This window comes from Zalophus californianus, chromosome 8, assembly GCF_009762305.2.
Source record: "Zalophus californianus isolate mZalCal1 chromosome 8, mZalCal1.pri.v2, whole genome shotgun sequence".
Classification (NCBI taxonomy): domain Eukaryota; kingdom Metazoa; phylum Chordata; class Mammalia; order Carnivora; family Otariidae; genus Zalophus; species Zalophus californianus.
The window spans coordinates 22,612,160-22,633,798 of NC_045602.1; the positions used below are offsets into that span (position 1 = coordinate 22,612,160).

The window sequence follows — 21,639 nt, forward strand, 5'->3', positions numbered from 1 at the left end:
CCAACTCCCTACTACCATGATTGTTCCTGCTCTTTCCAATGGCTTAATCTACTATATGGTGAAGGCAGCATAGTATAGTTCAAAGTATAAAAACTTGAGACCTGGGTTAAGTCTGAGCTCTACCACTGATTAACTTTATGAACCCGCACATGATTTCACCTTTTCTTATTTGTGAAATAAGGGGCTGGAACAAGGTGGTATCAACAATTAGGATGCTAAAAGCTTCTTTACCTCTGCTCCCAGCTTCCCAGTGGGAAGAAAATCTCAGGATGGTTTGCCCTGAAGCTAATCTGACACAGTGAGTAAAGTTGATCTTCACTATCAAGTCTTTCTCTCTCCAGGCAAACCTACTGATAAACTCTGTAAAGTTTAGGAGAAAGGTACCTAGTATTGTTTTACTTCCCTCACGATAACAGCTATTTCCTTTCTAAGTTAAGTCCCCCTTCTTATTGGTTTCCTTACTAGTACTTTAATATCACTTCAATTACATTGACACACCCTGTTGTATCCAGCTTTTCAGGACTCCCCGTGGGATGGGCCCAGGAATATATACTCTGGTCAATGGACAGAAGTCTTCAACAGATCTTCCAACATCTGGAATGTGCAAGGTCAGAGAAGGTAGTTTCTGGGAGGAAGTTGAAGGTGGTGGAAGTTTTTGTTTTAAGTAAACTCTACCCCCAATGTGGGGCTTGAACTCACAACCCTGAGATCAAGAATTGCATGCTCTACCAACTGAGCCAGCCAGGCACCCCAAAGGTGGTAGAACTTTTAAGAGGGAAGGAGGAAGAGACTGAAGAAGGGACGTAGTAGAGAGGGAAGGAGGGTTGGAAAGAGAGAGGGGGAAAAAAGAGATTGTTGGTTGGTTGGTTATTTACTTAGTTTTGGCAGTGGGGATAAATTCTGGGTCCAAAGGTTTAAGAACAACTCGTCTATGGATCATTTCTGATTGGTAGAGGATCATTTCCTCCTGGTAGAGGAATTCTATCCATAATAGATGGATATTGATATTGGGGAAAGCAACCTCTTTTGTTGTTGTTGTTCTCCCTCAGGCCAAAATATTTCACATTTGAAATAGCCAGTATCTTTCCCTTTTCCTACCTTTTTCTGCTTCAAAGCAAATGGAAACTTTTCTTTATTTCTTAGATCAAGTCTTATGGAATCGTGTTTGCCTGAACCACAGGATATGATTTCTTCCTCCACCTCTTCTGTGCTTGTGGCTCAGGAGCCTATTCTACCCTGTTGTGGCTGTAAGAAGGCAAAACATTCTACAGACCACAGCATCTCCTCTGGATCATCAGGCAACAACTCCAGCCTGTCACACCTTCCTGTCTTTTCTGAAGGAACAACCTGGAAACTCCGGAGCCATAGTTTACCTCTTTTACCCAAAAACCAGTCTTCTGTGTTCAGGAACCAAGGCACATCCCTACGTCCTTTTCAGCTCTCAGAGTTTGGGAAATCAAAACTTTTTCAGAATTTGGCAGCTCTTTCACCCTTAAGATCCCAAAGCTCTTTTACCAACTCTGTGTTTGAATCTCCAGATCTCTGCCAACAAGAAAAAACAAAGAATGGGAGAGAGAGCAAGAGACATTGGACATTGGATCATGGGCCAGATTTTATTTTCAAGGCAAGACCACGATTCTCGGGATGGGCTCCAATCCGACTCTCTCCTTTGGCTAGGTGGGAGTTAGAGGGACATATGGCCTGGAAGGTTTATACTTTGAGGGAACAAACAGTGCCTCTGCCTGTGAGGGAATCATGGGCAATGCTGAATTATTTAATTGAGGCACAAGGAGGAGTTCCTGAACCAGAGAAACCTCAAATCCAGGTATCTATTCCCATTCATCAAAGCACTGAACAAGGTCTCAACAATAAATCCCCAAACTGTCCATCATTTCAGCTCCATGTGAATATTGGAGTGGAATCTGGATTAAATAGAACAGAAACAAAAATTTCACAGTCACTTATCCCAGGTAAGCAGTCACAACCTGGGGACAGCCCCCAAATCCTTGAAACCAGGCCCTTAGTTACATCTTTGGGCACTCCACCTTCCAAAAGTTTAGGAGCAGACATAATTCAAGAGGAAACCACTTTACTGCAGAAGGAGCCAAAACATGTCCTGGAACCTAATATAGAGCAGAGGGTCATAAATCTTCCAGAAAAAAGGATACAACAGCGTAAGACCCACGTGACTAATGTGGAGTTGGCCCCAAGGCTACCATATCAAGTTACAGATAGCATAAAGGTAACTCCTTTGGCATTACTTCAAGTCATGGATTCAATGGGGTTGATCCCAGAATCACATTCAGAAGTGATAGAATCTGTGGGTTTGTTCTCACAGCCACCAGACAAAGTTGGGAAACCAATGGAAACCATGGAAAAAGTGAATGTAAGCACAAAACCATCATATCAAGTCACTGAATCAGTGGAGGTAACACCAAGTCCTCAGCATCAAGTTATGAAATCAAAGATGACCTCAAGACCACTGAATCAAGTCACAGATAATATGAAGGTAACTCCTGTAGCATTGCTCCAAGTCATGGATTCTATGGGGATGATTAATAAGTCACATGCACATATCATAGAATCAGTGGGAATAACCCCAAGAACATCATCTCAAGCCATGGAATCAGGGGAAATCAACACATTGTTGGACCATGAAGTCATACCACCAGGAAAGATGAGTCCAAAGGCACAACATGCAGTTGTGGAAAGTGTGGAAATCACTGTAGGACCGCAGCCTGAAGTTAGTGATTCAGTGGACATAACCTCAAAGCCACCAAGTCAAATCATAGAACCACTGAAGTTTCCTTCAGAGCCAGTATGTCAAACCACAAGACCACTGGAAATGATCTCCAGTCCATTGCATCAAGTTATGGATTACACAAAAGTAACTCCAGTGGCACTATTACAAGCTATGGATTTCATGGGGATAATTCCACCAGCACAGCCACATATTATAGAATCTGGAGATTCACAATCTAAAATTGCAAATTTGGCCCCAGGAGCAACTCAGCCAGATGGTTTGACTTCTTTTAGCTCTCCTCCTACTATTGGTCCACCTGGAGTTGTAGAATCTGTGGGTTTACCCCCAAAGCCCCCACTTAAAGTTACAGAATCAGTAGGGATGATTCCAAAGCCATCACATCAATCCATACATTCTTTAAAGGTAGCTCCAGTAGCACTGGAGTCACCCATGGGAATGATCATAGCACCACAATCACAAGTTGCGGAAACTCAGGATTTGACCACAAGGCCAGTATCTCAAGTCAAGGAACCTCTGGAGTTGACTCCTGGGTCATGGATTCAAGTGCTAGACTCTGTGGAGATGACTCCACAACCATATCATCAAGGCACAGAAACTATGGAATTAACCCCAGGGCTACCTCATCAAGTCATGGAATCTCCAAGGTTGACCCAGTGGCATCAAATCTTAGAATCTTCAGAGATGAGTCCAAGGCAAAGCCGTCAAATTATAGAAACCATGGAGTTGGCCTCTGACCCTGTAATCAGAAATCTGACTGGGTCGACACAGTCACAGCATCAAATAATGGAACCTTTAGGGACAGTCCCAAGGTCACTGGGTCAAAGCACAGCATCTAAGGGAATGAGCCAAAAGCCACTGCATCAAGTCACAGAATCTGCAGGAATGACCACCCCATCACTGCTTCCAGGTGTAGAATATTTGGGGGTGAAGCCAATGCCACAACTTAAGGCTATGGATTCTATGAAGTTATCCCCAGGATTGCAAAATGTAAAATCCGTAGACATAACCCCAGGTCCAGTCCCACAAATGGTAAAATATGGACAGCCAATCCCAACTGTGAACCCTATAGAATTGGTCCCAGAACTTCAACTGCAGATTGTAAAATCAAATGAGTTGGCCCCTATTCCACAGCTGGAAAGTGAGAATTCTGTGCAGTTAGCCCCAGGGTCTCAGCTTCAAGGTGTGAAATCTATTCATTTAACCCTAGGAACACAACAACAAAGTGGAAAATCTGCTGAGTTAGCCCCAGCACCACAGTTGCAAAAAAGGAAATCAATAGATTTGAACTCCAGTTCACGGTTGCAAGGTCTGGAATATGTTCATTTGGCCCTACCACCAGAGTTTCCAGATATAAAAGCTGTGGAGTTGACCCTAAGACCACTACAGAAAGATATGAAATCCGTGGAGTTGGCCCCAAAGCCATGGTTACAAGATGAAAGATCTAAGGAGAAAGCCCCCGTACTATTGCTTAAAGATATGAAAATTCCTCAAATGGTAGGATGTAGAAAGTTGATTCCCAAAACACAGGTAGAGGGTATGAAATATGAGGAGCCGATCTCAGCGGCCCCCATTCAAGCAGTAAAATCTGTAGAGCTGAACCTCATGCCAAATCATCAAGCCAGAGAACCTGAAGGATTGACCCCATGGCATCAAGCTTTAGAATCTTCAGAAATGATCACAGAGCCGGGATATCAAGGAGCAGAAGCAGAGGTGACCTCTGACATTTGTCGCCACAGGAAAGAATCTATGGAGTTGAAAAAATCATCTTTAAGAAGTACTCCAGGGCCATTGAGTCAGACTTCAGAATCTATGCAGGTGAACTCGGTGCCATTCCAAAGTGCTCTTGAGACAATGCTCCAAGGTGTAAAAGCCTTGGAGACTCGAGGGTCTCAACACATAATACAAGAATCTCCAGAGTTGGTACCAGGATCAGAGATGCAAGGAATGAACCCAGAAGTGTTGAACCCAGAGTCCCAAGGTATGAAGGTTGTTCATCTGAATCTAGGACCATATTCAGAATTTATGAACTATAAGGAGTTGACCTCAGAACCACAATTTCAAGGTGTGAAATCTGTGCCATTGACCTCAGAACCGCAGCCCCAAAGTACAAAACCTGAGGTGTTGACTCTAGGCCCATTAATGCATGGTAATACATTTATGGATTTAACTGTACCAGTGGAAGAATCTAGGAGGTTAATTCCTGAAACACACTTACATGTTGAATCAAGGAAACTAACCATGGAACCACATTTACAAGCAATGAAATCTGTGGGTCCAACTTCTAGACCAAGGCATCAAGACACAGCATCTGCAGAGTTATCTTCTGAGACCTGGCCACAAGAGGAGGAATCTGTGAAATTAATCCCACAGCAAGTCGTGGAAACTACTGGGATGATGCCCAGGCCATGTTTTCAAAAATTTTCAGAGATGACTCCGGGGCCAGGCTATCAAGACACAGAAACTGCGAGGCTGGTTTCTGAGGCTTTGCTCCAAGTGACATTAACACAAAAACCAACAGGTCAAGTTATAGAATCTACAGGAATGACTCTAAAACCTCACCTTCAAGTTTTTGAGGCTTCAGGGATACCCCTAAGGTCAGAATATGAAAACACAGAATCTTTTGGGTTGGCATCGTTTCAAGTTGAAAATATCCAGGAGACAATGCCAGTACCACCATATTCAGTAAAAGGATCTCCAGAATTGACTTTAGGACCAGGGATGCAATATGAGAAATCAGAGACACTAATGCAAAATTTGAAATCTGTGACGTTAACCCCTGAGTCATCCCCATTAGTGGTAGGATCTAAACAATTTATCACAGGACCAAAACTACATGTTCTGGAGCCACAGTTCCAGGGAGTAAAGTCTATGCAGCTGGATCCAGAGCCACAATTACAGGATGTGGAATATGTTAATTTAATCCAACAACCAGCTACTACTGGAATGGTAGAATCTGAGAAGCTGGTACAAGAACCAGTACTACAAAGTATAATATCAGAGGAATTGACTAAGGGGGCACAGCTTCAAGGTGTGAAATTGACCCCAGGGCCACATTTACAAAGTGTCAGATTTTCAAAGTCATCGCCAGGGCCACTTCTTCAAGGAGAAAAACCTGTAGATTTAATCTCAGGGTCACTACATCATAGTGTGAAATCTGATGAACTGACCCCAGATTCCCCAATGCAAGAAATCAAATTGTCAGATTTTATCCCAGGGCCGAAGCATCAAAGTGTTATGTCTGTACAATTGTCTCCAGAACCACAAACTCAAGGTATGAAATTTGTGGAACAAAACTCAGGACCATGCTTGCAAGATGTCAGGTTTTCTGATTTGACCTCAGCACCAAATCATCAAGGTTTCAAACATGTGCAGTTTATACCGGGAACACAGCTTCAAGATATACAGTCCTTAGGATTTGTAACAGAATCATCTTTGCAATCAAGCCAAGGGCTCTTGAGTGAAAATACAAAATCTCTTCTGTCTGTTGAAGGATCACAGTTTCACAGCATGGAATCTATGAAATTGACCTCAGAACTACAGTTTCAAGGTGTGAAGTCTCAGGAATTGAACCTAGGACCAAGACAGCAAGATGTCAAATTTTCTGAACTGACCTCAGGGCCAAAGCTTCAAGGTGTCAAATTTGGGGAGCAAACCCCAGGATCAGTGTTTCAAGGTGTGAATTCTGTGGAGATGCCTCCAGATTTAGGGCTCCAAGAATCTAAATTAGCAAAGACGTCTCCAGGGCCTCAAGATATAAAACAGGTGGGGCTTAACCCAGGGCCATGGCTACAAGATGTCAAATTTTGTGATCTGACATCAGGAATTCAACCTGAAGGTGTGAAATCTTCAGACTTAAACTCAGGGCCACAACTCCAATATGCGAAATTTTTTGAGTTGTCCCCAAAGCCAAAGATGCAAGGAGTAAGATCTATGGGGTGGTCCCCAGGACCTCAAAAGCAAATGGTCAAGCCTGAGATGTTACCAGAGACACTGTTTCAAGGTGTAAAAAATTTAGTGATGGATCAAATGTCAAATCTGGAAGGTAACATTTCTTATAAAATTGTCTCCCAGCCACAGAAACCAGATGCAAAATCTATGGAGTTGACTCCTGAGTCACAGTTGCCAAGTGTAAACTATTCTGAGTTGACTAGAAGACCACAGTTTCAAGGTATAAAATCTTCTGAATTGATCCAAGGGCCACAGGTGGGAGGTGTGAAACCAATGGAGCTGACCCCAGTGGGCTCAAAACTTCAAGGTTTAAAATCTGAGTTGTTGATCTCTGAGCTGAAAGATGTGAAATCTATGGCCTTAACTACAGGACAGTGTCTAAAAGGTATGAAATCTATGTTGCTAACCCCCAGTCCACAGCTGGAGGGTGAGAAATCTGTGGAGATAACTGCAGTACCATGGATAGAACATGTCAAATCTGTGAAAAACACCGAAGATACCAAGCTTCAAGGTGCAAAATCTGACTTGATTCTGCATGCAAGAATTCAAGAATCCAAAGCTGTGGAAACTGTGGGATTGAAATTTGGGCCAAAGATGCAAGGTGAGAAATCTGTGCCTTTTGCACCAGGGCCATTGCTCCAAGGGTCTGAACTGCAAGGTGTGAAACCTGAGGAACTGACTTTAGAGCCACAAACGCAAGATACAAAATTTGTCGACAGTACCCCATGTTTAAAGCATCAAAATTTAAAATCTGTAGAGGAAACTCTAGATTCAGAGCAGCAATGTGTAAAATCTGTGAAGTTGACCCCAAGGCTAAAGAACCAGGAAGTAAAATCTGTGAAAGTGACCAGAAGACCAAAGTTTCAAGGAGTAAAAGCTGTGGATTTAGCCCCAAGGCAACAGTTTCAAGGGATGGCACTTGCAAATTTAATTTCTGGACTGGAACAAGATGGCACGATATCTGTAATCTCACCAAAGCAGCAATGTGTGAATTCAGAGCAATTGAAGAGAGGGGCTAAGTCAGATGATGGGATGTCTTTGGAGTTAAGTCCAGAGCTAAAACTTGAAGGTAAAAAATTAGTAGACCTCAATTTTGAGTTACAGTCTGAAAGTATGAAATCATTTGAATTGACTTCAGAATCAAATAGTCAAGGTTTAAAACCTAAAGAATTCAAACTTGAACCACTTGAACCACAGTTGCAAAGCATAAAGTCTCCTAAGTTGACCCCAGGGCCACTGTTGCAGCAAATAAAACCCTCAGAGTCAGCTTCAGAACCACAACTTTGTGTAAAAACTGCTGAGTTAAAACAAGAGCCACTGCTTGAAAGTATGAGATGTATTCAGTGGATACCAGGACCTAAGTTCCAAGCTGTGAAATCTGTAGAGTTAAATCTCGGGTCACAGTCTCAAAGTGTTAAATCTGTAGGGTTGAAATCTTCGATACAGTTAAGAGATATGAAGTCATCTGAATTGACTCTAGGGCCAAAACCTCAAGGTGCAACATATACAGAGTTCAACCTTGGGCCACAGCTGCAGAACGTGAAAACCCCTGAGGTGCTCCCAGGACCACAGCTGCAAAAAGGGAAGGCTTTGGCATCAACCTCAGAGCCACAGCTTCAAGATGTAAAAACTATTGAGTTAAAAAAAGAGCCACAGCTGGAAAGTATGAGATGTATTCAGTGGATACCAGGACCTGATTTCCAAGGTGTGAAGTCTATGGGGTTACAATCTCAAGGTGTCAAGTCTGTAGGGTTGAAATCTTTGATACAGTTAAGAGATAGAAAGTCATCTGTGTTGACTCCAAGGCCAAAGCTCCAAGATACAGGATCTTTGGCGTCACTCCAGGAACATCAGCCTCAAGATTGTGATTTGAAACCTTGTCTACAGGTTAGAAGTGTGAAATCATGTGATCTGACTTCAGGGTCAAAGCTCTGTGATATGAAATCTATGCCATTGAAATCTAGGCTTTGTGTGCATGATAGGAAATCTCCTAAATTGACTGCAGAACCAAAGCTTCAAGAAGTGAAACCCTTACAGTCATCCCCAGGAGCGCAGCTTCAAGTTGTGAAGTCTCTAGTGCTTACAGAAGAGCCACAGCTTCCTGACATGAAATCTGGGGTATTAAGCCAAGGGTCACAATTACAAAGCAGTACAACTATAGAGTTGAACTCCCCACTACACTTGAAAAGCATGAAGTCATCTGAGTTGACTCTTCAGAGAAAGCTTCAAGGTATGAAATCTGAGAATTTCAACTCAGGGTCACAGTGGCAAGATCTAAAATCTTCTAAGTTGTCACCTGAGATAAAGTCCCAAGATATGACATTTACTGAGTCAAATCCAAGTTCACAGTTGGAAGGTATAACATTTTCTAAGCTGACTGCAGGGACAAAGATTCAAGGTACCAAATGTACAGATTTCAACCTTGGGCCATCATTACAAGGTGTGAATTCTAAAAGGACCTCAAAGACAAAGCTTCAAAATGTAAAACATAAAGAAAGCTGCCCCAGTCCCCAGGTGCAAGTTGTGAAATCTGACCTGAGCCTGGGATCAGAGCTTCAAAATGTGAAATTGGTGTTCAACCCTGAGCCACAATTTCAAGGAGTGAAATGTTCTAAATTAATCTCAGAAATGAAGTTTCAAGATGTGGAATCTGCGAAGTTCAAACCTGGGCCACAGCTGAGAGGTGTGAAATCTTCTGAATTGATACTAGGGACAAAACTTCAAAAAGTGAAATCCATGGATTTGAAGTCAGGCCCACAGTTGCAAGATATGAAATCTTCTAGGTTGATCATGGGTATAAAACTTCAAGATGTAAAATCTATGAATTTCAAGTCTGGACCACACTTGCAGGATGTGAAATCTTCTCAAGTCATCGCAAGGAAAAAGTTTCAAGGTGTGAAATCTGTGGAACTGAAATCTAGTCCAAAGTTACAAGGTGAGAAATCTTCTGATTTGACCCCAGGGAGGAAGTTTTCAGGTGTGAAATCAGGCCCACAGTTACAAGATGTGAAATGTTCTGAGTTGATCATGGGTATAAAGCTTCAAGATAAAAAATCTGCAGGGTTCAGTTCTAGATCACACTTTCAAGGTCTGAAATCTTCTGAAGTGATCCCAGGGCCAAAGCTTCAAGAAGTGAAATCCTCTGAGTTCAACCATGGTCCAAAGCTACAAGGTGGGAAATCTGATTTGACTCAGAAGAGGAAGCTTCCAGGTGTGAAATCTGTGGAGTTCAACCCTGGACCACAGAGACAAGGTGAGAAATCTGATTTGATGCTAGAGTATAGGCTTCAAGATTTGCAATCTGTTGAGTTAAAACCTATTCCGCAGTTACAAGGTGTAACATCTTCTGAGTTAACACCAAAAACAAAGCTTCAAAGTGGAGAATCTGTGGAGTTCCTTACCAGACCCATGTGGCAAGATATGAAATCTCTTGAATTGACTCTAGGTGCAAAGGCCCAAAATATGAAATCTTTGGGGTTTGAGTCAGCCCCACAGTTACAAAATAGGAAATTGCCTATGTTGACACCAGAGGCACACCTTCAAGGTATGAAATCTATGAAATTCAACCCTGGGGCAAAGTTCCAAGGTGCAAAATCTCCTGAGTCCATAAAGCTTCAAATAATGAAAACCACAGAGGTCAACCATGACCTAGAATTCCAGGTTGCAAAACCCTCTGAGTTAGCCTTGGAATCAAAGATTTGCAGTGTGATATCTTCTGAGTTCAAAGCTGGGAAGCAGTGGCAAGAAGAGAAATCTTTTAAGTTGAAACCATGGCCAGAGCTTCAGAGTGTGAAATTTGTGGTCTACAATCCTGGACCACATTTGCAACATATAAAATCTTCAGAATTATGTAAAGAGACAAAGCTTCAAGATGTGAAATCTAGGGAATTCAATCCTGAGCAACAGTTACAAGATGTGAAATCTGAGTTATGCCAGGGATCAAGGCTTCAAGGTATGCCATCTTTAGAGTTCAATCCTGGGCCACAGTTACAAGAGATAAAATCTGAGTTGTGTACAGACATGAAGCTTCCATATGAGCAATTTCTGGAATTCAAGCATCAGCCTAAATTACAAGGTGGGAAATCCTCTGAATTTAATCCAGGGCCACGGCTTCAGTGTGTAAATGTTAGGGCATTCAGCACTGGGCCACAATTGAAAGGTATAAAATCTGAGTTGAATCCTGGGCCAGAGCTTCAAGGTATAAAATCCCAGGAGTTCTGCCTTGGGCCACCTTTACAAGGTGTGAATTCTTCTGCGTTTATTTCAAAACCAAAATTTGGATGCAACTCTGAGCCACCCTTGCAAGGTATAAACCCTTCTGAATTAACTTCAGTATCAAAACTTCAAGGTACAAAGTCTTCTGAGTTGAGTTCAGGGACAGAAATTCCAAGGGAGACATCTATGGTGTTCAACCCTGAACCACATTTGCAAAGTTTGAAATCTGAATTGATTCCAGGGTCAAAGTTTCTTGGTGTAGCACCCATGGAATGCAACCCTGGGCCACAGATGAAGTGTGTAAATTCTTCTGAGTTGAATCCAGAGCTAAAATTACAATGTGTAAATTCTATGGGGTACGAACTTGGGCCACCTTTGCAAGGTATACAGTCTCTCGAGTTGACCTCAGGGGTTAAATGTCAAGGTATGGGATCTTTTGATTTGAATCTGGGGTCAGAAGTTCTAGGTATAAAATCTGTTATGTTCAACCCTGTGCAACATTTACAAAATGTGAAATGTGAATTGACTCCAGGGACAAAGTTTCAAGATATAACATCACGGGAATTCAACTGTGGCCCACAGCTGCAAGGTGTGAATTCTTCTGATTTGAATTTAGGGTCAGAACTTCAATGCATAAATTCTATAAAGTTTAATCCAGGGCCACAGATGCAAGGCATGAAACCCTCTGAATTGAACCCTACATCAGAATATCAAGGTACAAAATCTATTCTGTTCAACCCCGGGCCACATTTGCAAGGTGTAAAATCTTCTGAGTTAATTCCAGGGACAAAGTTTCCAGAAATCCAGTTTTTGGAGAATCACTGTGGGTCACAGCAACAAGTTGTGCAGTCAGTGTTCACTTTAGGCTCTCCATTAAATGGTATGAAATCTCTCTTATTTTTACCGGAGCCACTGCTTAAAGATGTAAAGTTTGGGAAGATGAACAAAGAGCCATTGCTTTGTGATGCAAATTCTGTGAAACTGATTTCAGGCTCTGAGCTGCAGAACTTGAAATGTGAGATGTTTGCACTAGAGCCATGTTTAAAAGAAATGAAATCTGTGGCGTTAAATCCAGGGCCACATCCTCAAGGTATGAATTCTGGGGACTTGCCCTCACACCTCAGGCAGCACAGTGTGAGATCTGTGGTGTTTGCACCAAAGCTGTGTTTTCAAGATATGAAATCTCTGGAATTGAAACCAAGGCTACAACCTCAAGATGTGAATTCTAAGGATTTGATTTCTTGCCTCAGGCAGAAATCCGTGGTGTTTGAATCAGAGCCATGTTCTCAAGATGTGAAATCTTTGAAGTCAAACCTATTGCCACAGCCTCAAAGTGCTAATTCTTTAGGGTTGTCATCACGTCTAAGGTCACCAAGTGTTAACTCTGAGGTCTTTGCACCAGAACCATGTTTTCAAGATGTGAAATTCGTAGAGTTGACACCAGGGTCCCAACAGCAAGGTATGAATTGCCGAGAGTTGATTTCAGGATGGCAAGGTATGAAATCAGTGGTGTTGGCACCAGAGCCAAATAAGAAGTTCATACCAGGACCAATGTTGAGTAGTGTTAAATTTTCAAATTTGTCTCTAGAATCACAGCAACAAGGTCAGAAACCTTTGGAGTTTACTCCAGAACCAAAGTTTCAAAGTATAAAACATGTGAAATTGTCTTCAGTATCTCTGCAACAAGATATAAAATCTGTAGAGTTACCACCGGGGTCACTGCTTCAAAGAACAAAATCTGAGGAGCTAACTCCAAAAAGAAGCTATCAAATCACAGACTCCTCTGAGATAAGCCCTAGGCCAGAGCTTCAGTTTGTAGAACATGCAGAGATGATCCCAACACCAAAGCATCAGATCTCTAAATCTGTGAATTTGATTTCAATACCAGTTTATCACATCACAGAAAGGCTGGCACATCAAGGCAGAGAAACTGTAGAAAAATCTGTGGGGTTCACCCCAAAGCCAACAAGTAAAGCCATGGAATCTTCAGGAGTGCCTCTAAGGCTAGATCTTCAAGTACCAGAATCTGTTGATCTGACTCCTGTGCTAAGGAATCAAGACTCTAAATCCTTAGAGTTAACCCTAAAGAAAATCCCAGAAACTCTAGAGTTGCTCTCTCAGTCATGGCCTCAAGTTAAGGATTTGGGGGAGTCACATACAAGGCCACTGCAGCAAGTTGTAGGATCTGAAGAGATGACACCAGAGCCCAAGCATCACACTACAGAAACTATGGGGTTGACCTCCAAGGCAGGGCCAAAAGGGAAGGAATTCTTTGGAATGACCCCAAAGCCAATAAGTAAAACCACTGGATATGCAGAGAGAGTTCCAAGGCCCTATCCTCAAGCACTAGAATTTGTGGAGATGATCTCTGAGAAAAGACTGCAAAGGGAAGAATTGAAAGCACTGACTACAAAGTCATTACATCATGTCCCAGAATCTCCAGAGCTGACACCAGGGCTAGGATATCAAGTTCCTGAATCTGTGGGTTCAACCTCTAAGCAATGGATTCAAAGAGAGGAATCTTTAGATTTGCCCCCAAAGCAAACAGGTCAAGTTGCAGGACATGTAGAATCTGGAGAGCTCACATCTGAGACATGGCAGCAAGGGGATAGATCAATGGGGCTGACACAGTCACAGAATCAACGTATGAAATATTCACAGACAGCTCCAGGACTACGGAGTCAAATTACAGAATTTATGAGGATTACTCCAAAGCCACTAGATCAAGTCACAGGATCTACAAAGATGCAGCTTCAAGCTGCTCAACCAATAGGAATAACCCCAGTAGCCCCCACAAAAGTTGTTGAATATGTGAAAGTGACTCCTGGGCCACCACTTCAGGTTGTGAAGTCTGTAGCATTAACACCAGGGCCAGCCTCTCAAATGGTAGACTATGTTGAGTTGACTCCAAAACTGCAACATGTGAGACCTTCTGAGTTTACCTCAGGGCTATGGTTGCAAAGTGTAAAATCAAAGGAATTAACCACAGAGCCAAAACACCAAATTTTGGAAATAATGAAGTTGGCAGGGTTTCAAATTGTAAAGACTGTGTTAATCCCAGGGCCACCACTTCAAATTGTAAAATCTGAGGAATTAGCACCAGGACCAATTCCTCAGATTGTAGAACCAGTAGGAGTAGCTTTAGGATCAGCTATTGATTGTTTGGATTTATTCCCAAGGCCACATCTTCAAGAAATGGTAGAACCTGTAGAATTAACTCCAAGGCCAAATACCGAAGTAAAACCTGCAGAATTACACTCACAGCCAGCATTTTCTTTTGAGGAACCTAGCGTGTTCACTCATGAACAAGGGCTTCAAGCTGTGAAAGCAATAGGGACAAAAACAGGGCTTCCTCAAAGCATGGAATGTAAGGATTTGAATCTAGCACAGGTATATCAGAATAGGGAATCTGAGGATTTTATGTCAAGAGAGGAGTTACAAATAGGAAATTATTTCTCTAGATTTCTACAGAACTCTTCAAACTCACTCATCCCAAGCTCTGTCGAAGCATCTGAATTAGGAAGCCTTTGTGATTTGGAGATGCCAGAAGTATCAAGGGCCTTGGATATTAAAAACCTTGGGACAGATATTTTGCAGCCTGAAGAGTCCTTTATAGACCCTACTATGATACGAGCTTCAACCCTTCCCTTGTCCCTTCACAATCAACCCTCTGATAAGATAGCTAACATTGTAGAAACCCCACATTTTGAGATCCCAGGAGTGGGTGTCATATCTAAGAGGATGGATAAGAAGCAGGTGGAAAAGCTAGAGAATTCACTCCAGCGCCTATCCCAACATCCACTGCAAAGCTGGCGATCACCATCTAGGAACTTCCAGTCAGGATCAGGAACTCAAAGAGGCTTTACCTCGTCTGTCCTGGGCAGACAACAGAATGTCTGGGAGAATCACTCCTGGAGACAGCGACTACCTAGAAAATATCTCTCCAACATGTTAATGCTGGGGAATGTCTTGGGAACCACTATGGAAAGGAAGCTTTGTTCTCAAACATCTTTAAGGGGAAGATGTCAATCTATTCAGAATTTATTTGGGGTTCCAGCTGAACTGATGGAATTTTCCCAGAGTCTGCTAGAGAAGAGTCGAAGTATTATTTCTCAGACTTCAGTGTCCAAAAACTACATTCAGAGACACACTTCATGCCATGGTCATGAGCAAAGAATAGCCTTAAGGATGTGGACACGTAGCTCCCTGTCCTCCATAATACAGCAATACTCTGGGACTAGAACGAGAATAAAGAAAAGTTCGAAGCTCAGTGATGTTTCCCAGGAAGTCATTCAGCACATGCCTGTTTTATGTACAGGGGGCCAGCCTCCTGCCCCAGTAAGTTTAGAGTCTTCCTTCAATATAGTTTTCACTAGGAAAGATTCTATTCCAGTGGAAGAGAGTAAGAACTCACAGAGTAATTCACAGACAAGGATTTTTGAGTCCCAACAGTGTCTCAAGCCAAGTTATCTTCCCCAGGCCAAGACTGACTTCTCAGAACAGTTCCAGTTGCTACAAGATCTGCAGCTAAAAATAGCAGCAAAACTGTTAAGGAGTCAAATACCCCCAAACGTACCTCCACCTCTAACTTCAGGTTTGGTTTTAAAATACCCTATCTGCCTACAGTGTGGCCGATGTGTAGGATTTAATTGCTGTCATAAATTACAGGGCACTTTTGGGCCTTACCTTCTTATCTATCCACAGCTCCACCTTGTAAGCACTCCTGAAGGCCACGGAGAGATTAGGTTGCATCTTGGCTTTAGGTTGCGAACTGGGAAAAGAACCCAAGTCCCAAAGTACCACAAAAGAGACAGACCCATCACACCAAGGAGTCCTATATCACCATCACTAAGGAAAGCTAAAGTCTATACTCGAGCTTCCAAGAGTCCTACTTCTACAATAGATTTCCAGTCTGGATCTTCCCAATCTCCTGTACAAGTCCACATCAGGCAAAGGCAGTATATCGTCCCTGACCTAGGAAAGACAGAAATTGGAGAGCTGGGGCACTATGAATTTACTCAAGTTCACTCTCTACCAGAGAGTGACTCTGAAAGCAATCAGGATGAAAAATGGGCTAAAAGGAGAACCAAAAAGACCCATAGTTCAAAATACCCAATGAAAAGAATCACTAAGGGAGGCATAACACAAAACACAAAGTTCTACACAAATGGTAGAACCACAATACGGAGTCCTTCTAGGGACTTACCAGCCCAGTTAAGAAGGAAGAGGAATGGAGCATCTCACACAATTACTGCCTCTTTAAAAAGACAATCTAAGAAATCCTCCCAACCCAAATTCATTCAGCTGCTTTTTCAAGGCCTAAAGCAAGCATTCCACGTAGCACGCAGAATTATGGCTTTTGCTGGGCCAAAGCCTAAGGACAGGTCAAGGCCAGACCATTTGCGCTCAAGCAAAAACCACCATCTAAAACAAAAAGCCAGAGATTATTCCTTATCAAGAGATATCAAAAGAGACAGGATGCCAGTTGTTAAGCTAAAACGAACAGACATAACCACTAAGCAGGAGAAGATATTATGGGAAGAAACAGAGCAATTCAGATCAGCTCAACAACCAAAAAGAGATAGCTCTTTCCAACTCAGACGTACCCAACTGCCCAAGCCCATAGTTTCCCAAAGAAGTGCCATTTTCAAAACCACTTCAGTCGGACAGTGTATGGGTATTGTTCAAAATGACAGTAGCAGCAAAGCTAAGAAAAACTTCTGCAGAAGTGAAATCTCTAGCCAGGAGTCCAAGAACTCCAAAACAGGGCCCAGAGTTCAAGCCCGAGGGAGAAATCTACATGGTTCACTTAAGAGAACCTCACAGAGTCACCTTAAAGAGAAACTCATGCCCAAGAAGCGAAACCACCATAGCTTCTTAAGGGAGAGAACCCCATGTAATTCCTCTGAAAGGAGCCATCGCAGTCCCTCCGAGAGGAGATGTCACAGTCCCTCTGAGAGGAGATGTCGCAGTCCCTCTGAGAGGAGCCATCGAAGTCCTTCTCTAAAGAGCCACCAGAGTCCCTCTGAGAGGAGCCGCCGAAGTCCTTCTCTAAAGAGCCACCAGAGTCCCTCTGAGAGGAGCCGTCGAAGTCCTTCTCTAAAGAGCCACCACAGCCCCTCTGAGAGGAGCCATCGACATCCTTCTCTAAAGAGCCATCACAGTCCCTCTGAAAGGAGCCATCAGAGTCCCTCTGAGAAGAGATGTTGCAGTCCCTCTGAGAGGAGATGTCACAGTCCCTCTGAGAGAAGCCGTCGAAGTCCTTTGCTAAAGAGCCACCAGAGTCCCTCTGAGAGGAGCCGCCGAAGTCCTTCTCTAAAGAGCCACCACAGCCCCTCTGAGAGGAGCCATCGACATCCTTCTCTAAAGAGCCATCACAGTCCCTCTGAAAGGAGCCATCAGAGTCCCTCTGAGAAGAGATGTCGCAGTCCCTCCAAGAGGAGCCATCGAAGTCCTTCTCTAAAGAGCCATCACAGTCCCTCTGAAAGGAACCATCAGAGTCCCTCTGAGAAGAGATGTCGCAGTCCCTCTGAGAGGAGATGTCGCAGCCCCTCTGAGAGGAGATGTCGCAGCCCCTCTGAGAGGAGATGTCACAGTCCCTCTGAGAGGAGCCATCGAAGTCCTTCTCTAAAGAGCCACCAGAGTCCCTCTGAGAGGAACTGTCGAAGTCCTTCTCTAAAGAGCCACCAGAGTCCCTCTGAGAGGAATCATCGAAGTCCTTCTCTAAAGAGCTGTCACGGTCCCTCTGAGAGGAGCCATCGATATCCTTCTCTAAAGAGCCATCACAGTCCCTCTGAGAGGAGCCATCAGAGTCCCTCTGAGAAGAGATGTCGTAGTCCCTCTGAGAGGAGATGTCACAGTCCCTCTGAGAGGAGATGTCGTAGTCCCTCCAAGAGGAGCCATCGAAGTCCTTCTCTAAAGAGCCATCACAGTCCCTCTGAAAGGAGCCATCAGAGTCCCTCTGAGAAGAGATGTCGCAGTCCTTCTGAGAGGAGATGTCGCAGCCCCTCTGAGAGGAGATGTCACAGTCCCTCTGAGAGGAGCCATCGCAGTCTCCTTCAGAAAACTCATCACAGTCCCTTAGAGGGGAGAGGACACAGCCCTTTTGAGAGAAGACAGCACAGGCCCTCTGAGAGGAGCGGTCGCAGTTCCTCAGACAGAACTCATTGTAGTCTCTTTGAAAGAAGTGGACACAGGCACTCTGAGAGGAGCAGACACAGTCATTCTGAGGAGAGCCAACACAGCCACTCTGAAAGGGGCCAACATAGTTGGTCCGACAAAACCCATCTCAGTCCCTCTGAGAGAACGCGTCACAGTCCCGCTAAGGAGAGACTCAAGCACAGATCCCCTAGGGAGAGGCTCAGACATAGTCTGTCTAAAGATTGCAAGGGTTACTCAAACACATCTCCTAGGGACCACACACAAAATACTCCAAAGCAGGGCAAGTTTAGAGGCCTGAAGCTAACAGATGAGAAGAGATTCGCCCCCATTATTCATTGACTGGCTCAAGTCTTCACCGAGCTGCCCCTTTCCTGGCTTCTTTCCCGCTCAGCCACTGTCTCCAATACCTGCATCCTCAGCAATCAAAGAGCCTCTACGCCTCTCTACCTGGGGGGGAGGGAGGGCGGGAATGGGTCTGTAATTTCTCTAAGATAAATAAAGGGGCAATAATTGATCTCCATCTACAAAGACCACTCGTTGTGCTGGGTGGGGAATGGAGGGTGGAGGGACATTTGGTGTCGTGCAAACGGATGGAACGCGAGTAAGGGGTTCTGAGGCCATGTTGTGGCTCCCAACCCCACCTACAGCTTCCCGGGGCGGGGTCTCAGAGGAGGGAGGCGTGCCACGTGACTCACTCCGGCCGCAGCCCCCTCGGAAACTGCCAGGCGGAAGTAGACGTTCAGACCTGGGATCGGCGGCGCCGACTCCACATCCGGGAGAGGAGAGGAGAGCGGAAGTGGCGTTGGTCTGGCCGGAGCCCTTGGGTGGATTTGTTAGGCGTGGAGAGGGAGTGATGTCTTCCAGACTCGGTGCAGTACCCGCCGTGAGTTTCTCCGTTTGACCGTTATGCTTTAGGGGTAGCGCTGTGGAGCCCGCAACACGCGGTCGCTCGCTTTTGTCCCATGCTCAGAGTTGGTTTTATCAGAGCCCATCGTAGGCCCCACCCTTCTAGGTCAGATCTACCTGTCTCCCTTTCCCCCCCCACTTACCGCTGACTGTTCCCCACTTCCTTGGACTCAGTTTCTCGCCATATTGCCATTAGTTTCTATTCCTTTTATATCCCCAGTACCTCCCATATCCGTTGTCCTCTCTTTTCGCCTCCCTTTAGAACCTTTATCTGGGACAGAGCTTTGGGAATGGAGATGAAGACTATGGTTTTGTCAGCTGCCTTAACTCTGTAGGAAGACAGGACGACACACTTTTCTTAAAAAGCCTTGCCTTTTTCCGTTCGAGGTAGTTGCCTGGGGAGAGCTTCATTTCTTCTGGGCACAAGGGGATTCATTCGTCTTTTGTGGTCAGGGTTCAGAGGTCCCTAGCATTCACTCATGTGCTTGCGATTTGCTAGACTCCGGAACCCACATCCTTTAAGCAGCAGAGGAGCACGAAGATCGTGGGAGCTAAGAAGTAAGTGAGGTTTTCTGGGATCCATTTATAATTGTGTCGCCAGCGCTGTCCAGTAGAACTTCCTGTGATGATGAGAAAATGTTCTGTATCCGCACTGTCCAGGACCATAGCCACGTATGGCTTTTGAGCGCTTGAAATGTGGCCAGTGTGACTGAGGAACTGAATTTTTAACTGTATTTAATCTTAAATTTAAATAGCCACCTGTAGCTAGTGCCTACCTGATTGGACAATGCAGGTCTAAACCTAATACAGGGGAGAAGAACCTAGCTTGCAAAGAAAAGTACGAATTATATTAAAAATGGAATGTATAACTTAGTGTAGCCCCGCATGTCCTCAGACATCAAATATATACTCATGAATACATTGATGAACATGGGAAGGACTGATAAAAATGGCTGTAAGAAATCCTTTTATTTTCAGACTATTTGGCTTTAAGACTGGTTGTTTATTTCGTACACTGAACGTGCTAACCTTTTCCATATTAGTACAAAAGAGATTCTTATTAACTAGATATTCATTAAAAGGAATAAATTAATTCAGATAACATTTGCTGAGTATCTGTTATGTGCTATATAACACATATATCTGTTAGATATACAGACAAGAAAAACACAGAATAGTCTAAAAGGGGAGATAGGCAAGTACATCAACATGATTAGGTGTAAGTAAATATTTTTAAACAGGAATTTAATAAAGCATTTGGGGGAAAGGGGGTGATAGTTCAGAAGGGAAGAGTTGCCAGAGCAAGTACTCCTACTAAACAGACTTGAAAATCAAGGAATAATGCAGTTAGCCAGAAGGAAAATGTATTTTTTTATAGAGAACAGAATGTGAACAGGTAAAAGCATTTAATGGAATAGCAAGTGGTTAATTGTTAAAAAATATAAAGATTAACAGGTCCTCATCTATTAATCTGAATCAGAATCATTGGAGTTAGGGCATAGGAATCCTTTTTAACTGACTTTTTAAGAGATTGTGAAGTTTGAGAACCATTGGTGAGAGGTGAGGCTAGAAGAGACTAGAGGATGAAACCCTGGAGAACGTCAGCATTTAAGGATTGGGTAGAATGAACAGAGGCTGCAAAGGAAACTGGGATGAACTGAAATAATTTTCTAATGAAGTCTAAGTAGTTGCACCTAGAGAATGAACTAGGGTCTCTGAAAGATTCTTGGTCGATCAGAAAGGAGCTGAAAATTGGTCAGACTTTTCACTCTTGTGGTTAGAAGCTGAGACCAAAAGGTGTGCCACAGACAACAAATTATAAAGTTACTACAATTATGATCATATTGTTCAAACCAAAGTCTTTTTCTTGCCATATTTATGGAAGGGGAAGTTTAAGATTAATGTGGGTTTTGGGCGCCTGGGTGGCTCAGTTGGTTAAGCGACTGCCTTCGGCTCAGGTCATGATCTTGGAGTCCCGGGATTGAGTCCCACATCGGGCTCCCTGCTCAGCAGGGAGTCTGCTTCTCCCTCTGACCCTCTTCCCTCTCGTGCTCTCTATCTCTCATTCTCTCTCAAATAAATAAATAAAATCTTTAAAAAAAAAAAAAAAAAAAGATTAATGTGGGTTTTTACAAGCAATCAAATACCCTCATTTGACAAGTATTGTTTTTGTTGAGTCCTTTAAAAATGAAAGAGACCTATAGGGAGGGATTCCTTAACTACATTGATTTAATTTCCAAGATTAATCATACTGATTATATAAACTATTGATATTTATTTATTTATTACTGTTCTTGTACTTATTCATGAGAGGGGATATGGGTATATTTGAGTCCTACACTGACAGTAAAGACATTCCTATGAGGATAGTTTACCAAGAGGAGTCACGTGGGACTTGACTCTTAATGGCCTCTTGATACTATTAAGTCTGGCTAGTAGGCATTGTTCCCATTGTTTTAGATGGTGGGTTTTGGCCCTAGAGGCCTGCCAATTCCTATTAAAAATTTTTAAATACTTTTATTGAGGTATAATTGAAGTACAATAGACTGCAAATTTATAGTATACATATTTAAAGTATACAGTATGGGGCGCTTGGGTGGCTCAGATGGTTAAGTGTCTGCCTTCGGCTCAGATCATGATCCCAG

The 21,639-nt window shown here is 43.4% G+C and overlaps 2 protein-coding genes across 5 annotated transcripts in view; both read left to right on the forward strand.

Moving 5' to 3' along the window:
• C8H2orf16 (chromosome 8 C2orf16 homolog) overlaps positions 1-18,535 on the forward strand; it is a 33,219-nt gene extending 14,684 nt beyond the window's left edge. Inside the window, exons 3-5 of the mRNA XM_027621981.2 lie at positions 244-298; positions 513-608; positions 1,144-18,535. Of these exons, the coding sequence (XP_027477782.2) occupies positions 244-298; positions 513-608; positions 1,144-18,427 (17,435 nt within the window). The 3' untranslated portion in view covers positions 18,428-18,535. The remainder of the gene's footprint in view (positions 1-243; positions 299-512; positions 609-1,143) is intronic.
• Positions 18,536-18,538: 3 nt separating this feature from the next.
• Positions 18,539-21,639, forward strand: part of ZNF512 (zinc finger protein 512) — a 31,330-nt gene continuing 28,229 nt past the window's right edge. Inside the window, exons 1-2 of one of the 4 annotated variants that reach the window (XM_027621982.2) lie at positions 18,539-18,971; positions 19,494-19,552. In XM_027621982.2, the coding sequence (XP_027477783.1) occupies positions 18,642-18,971; positions 19,494-19,552 (389 nt within the window). In that variant the 5' untranslated portion in view covers positions 18,539-18,641. The remainder of the gene's footprint in view (positions 18,972-19,493; positions 19,553-21,639) is intronic. The other 3 variants (XM_027621983.2, XM_027621984.2, XM_027621985.2) reach the window with 3 other exon arrangements.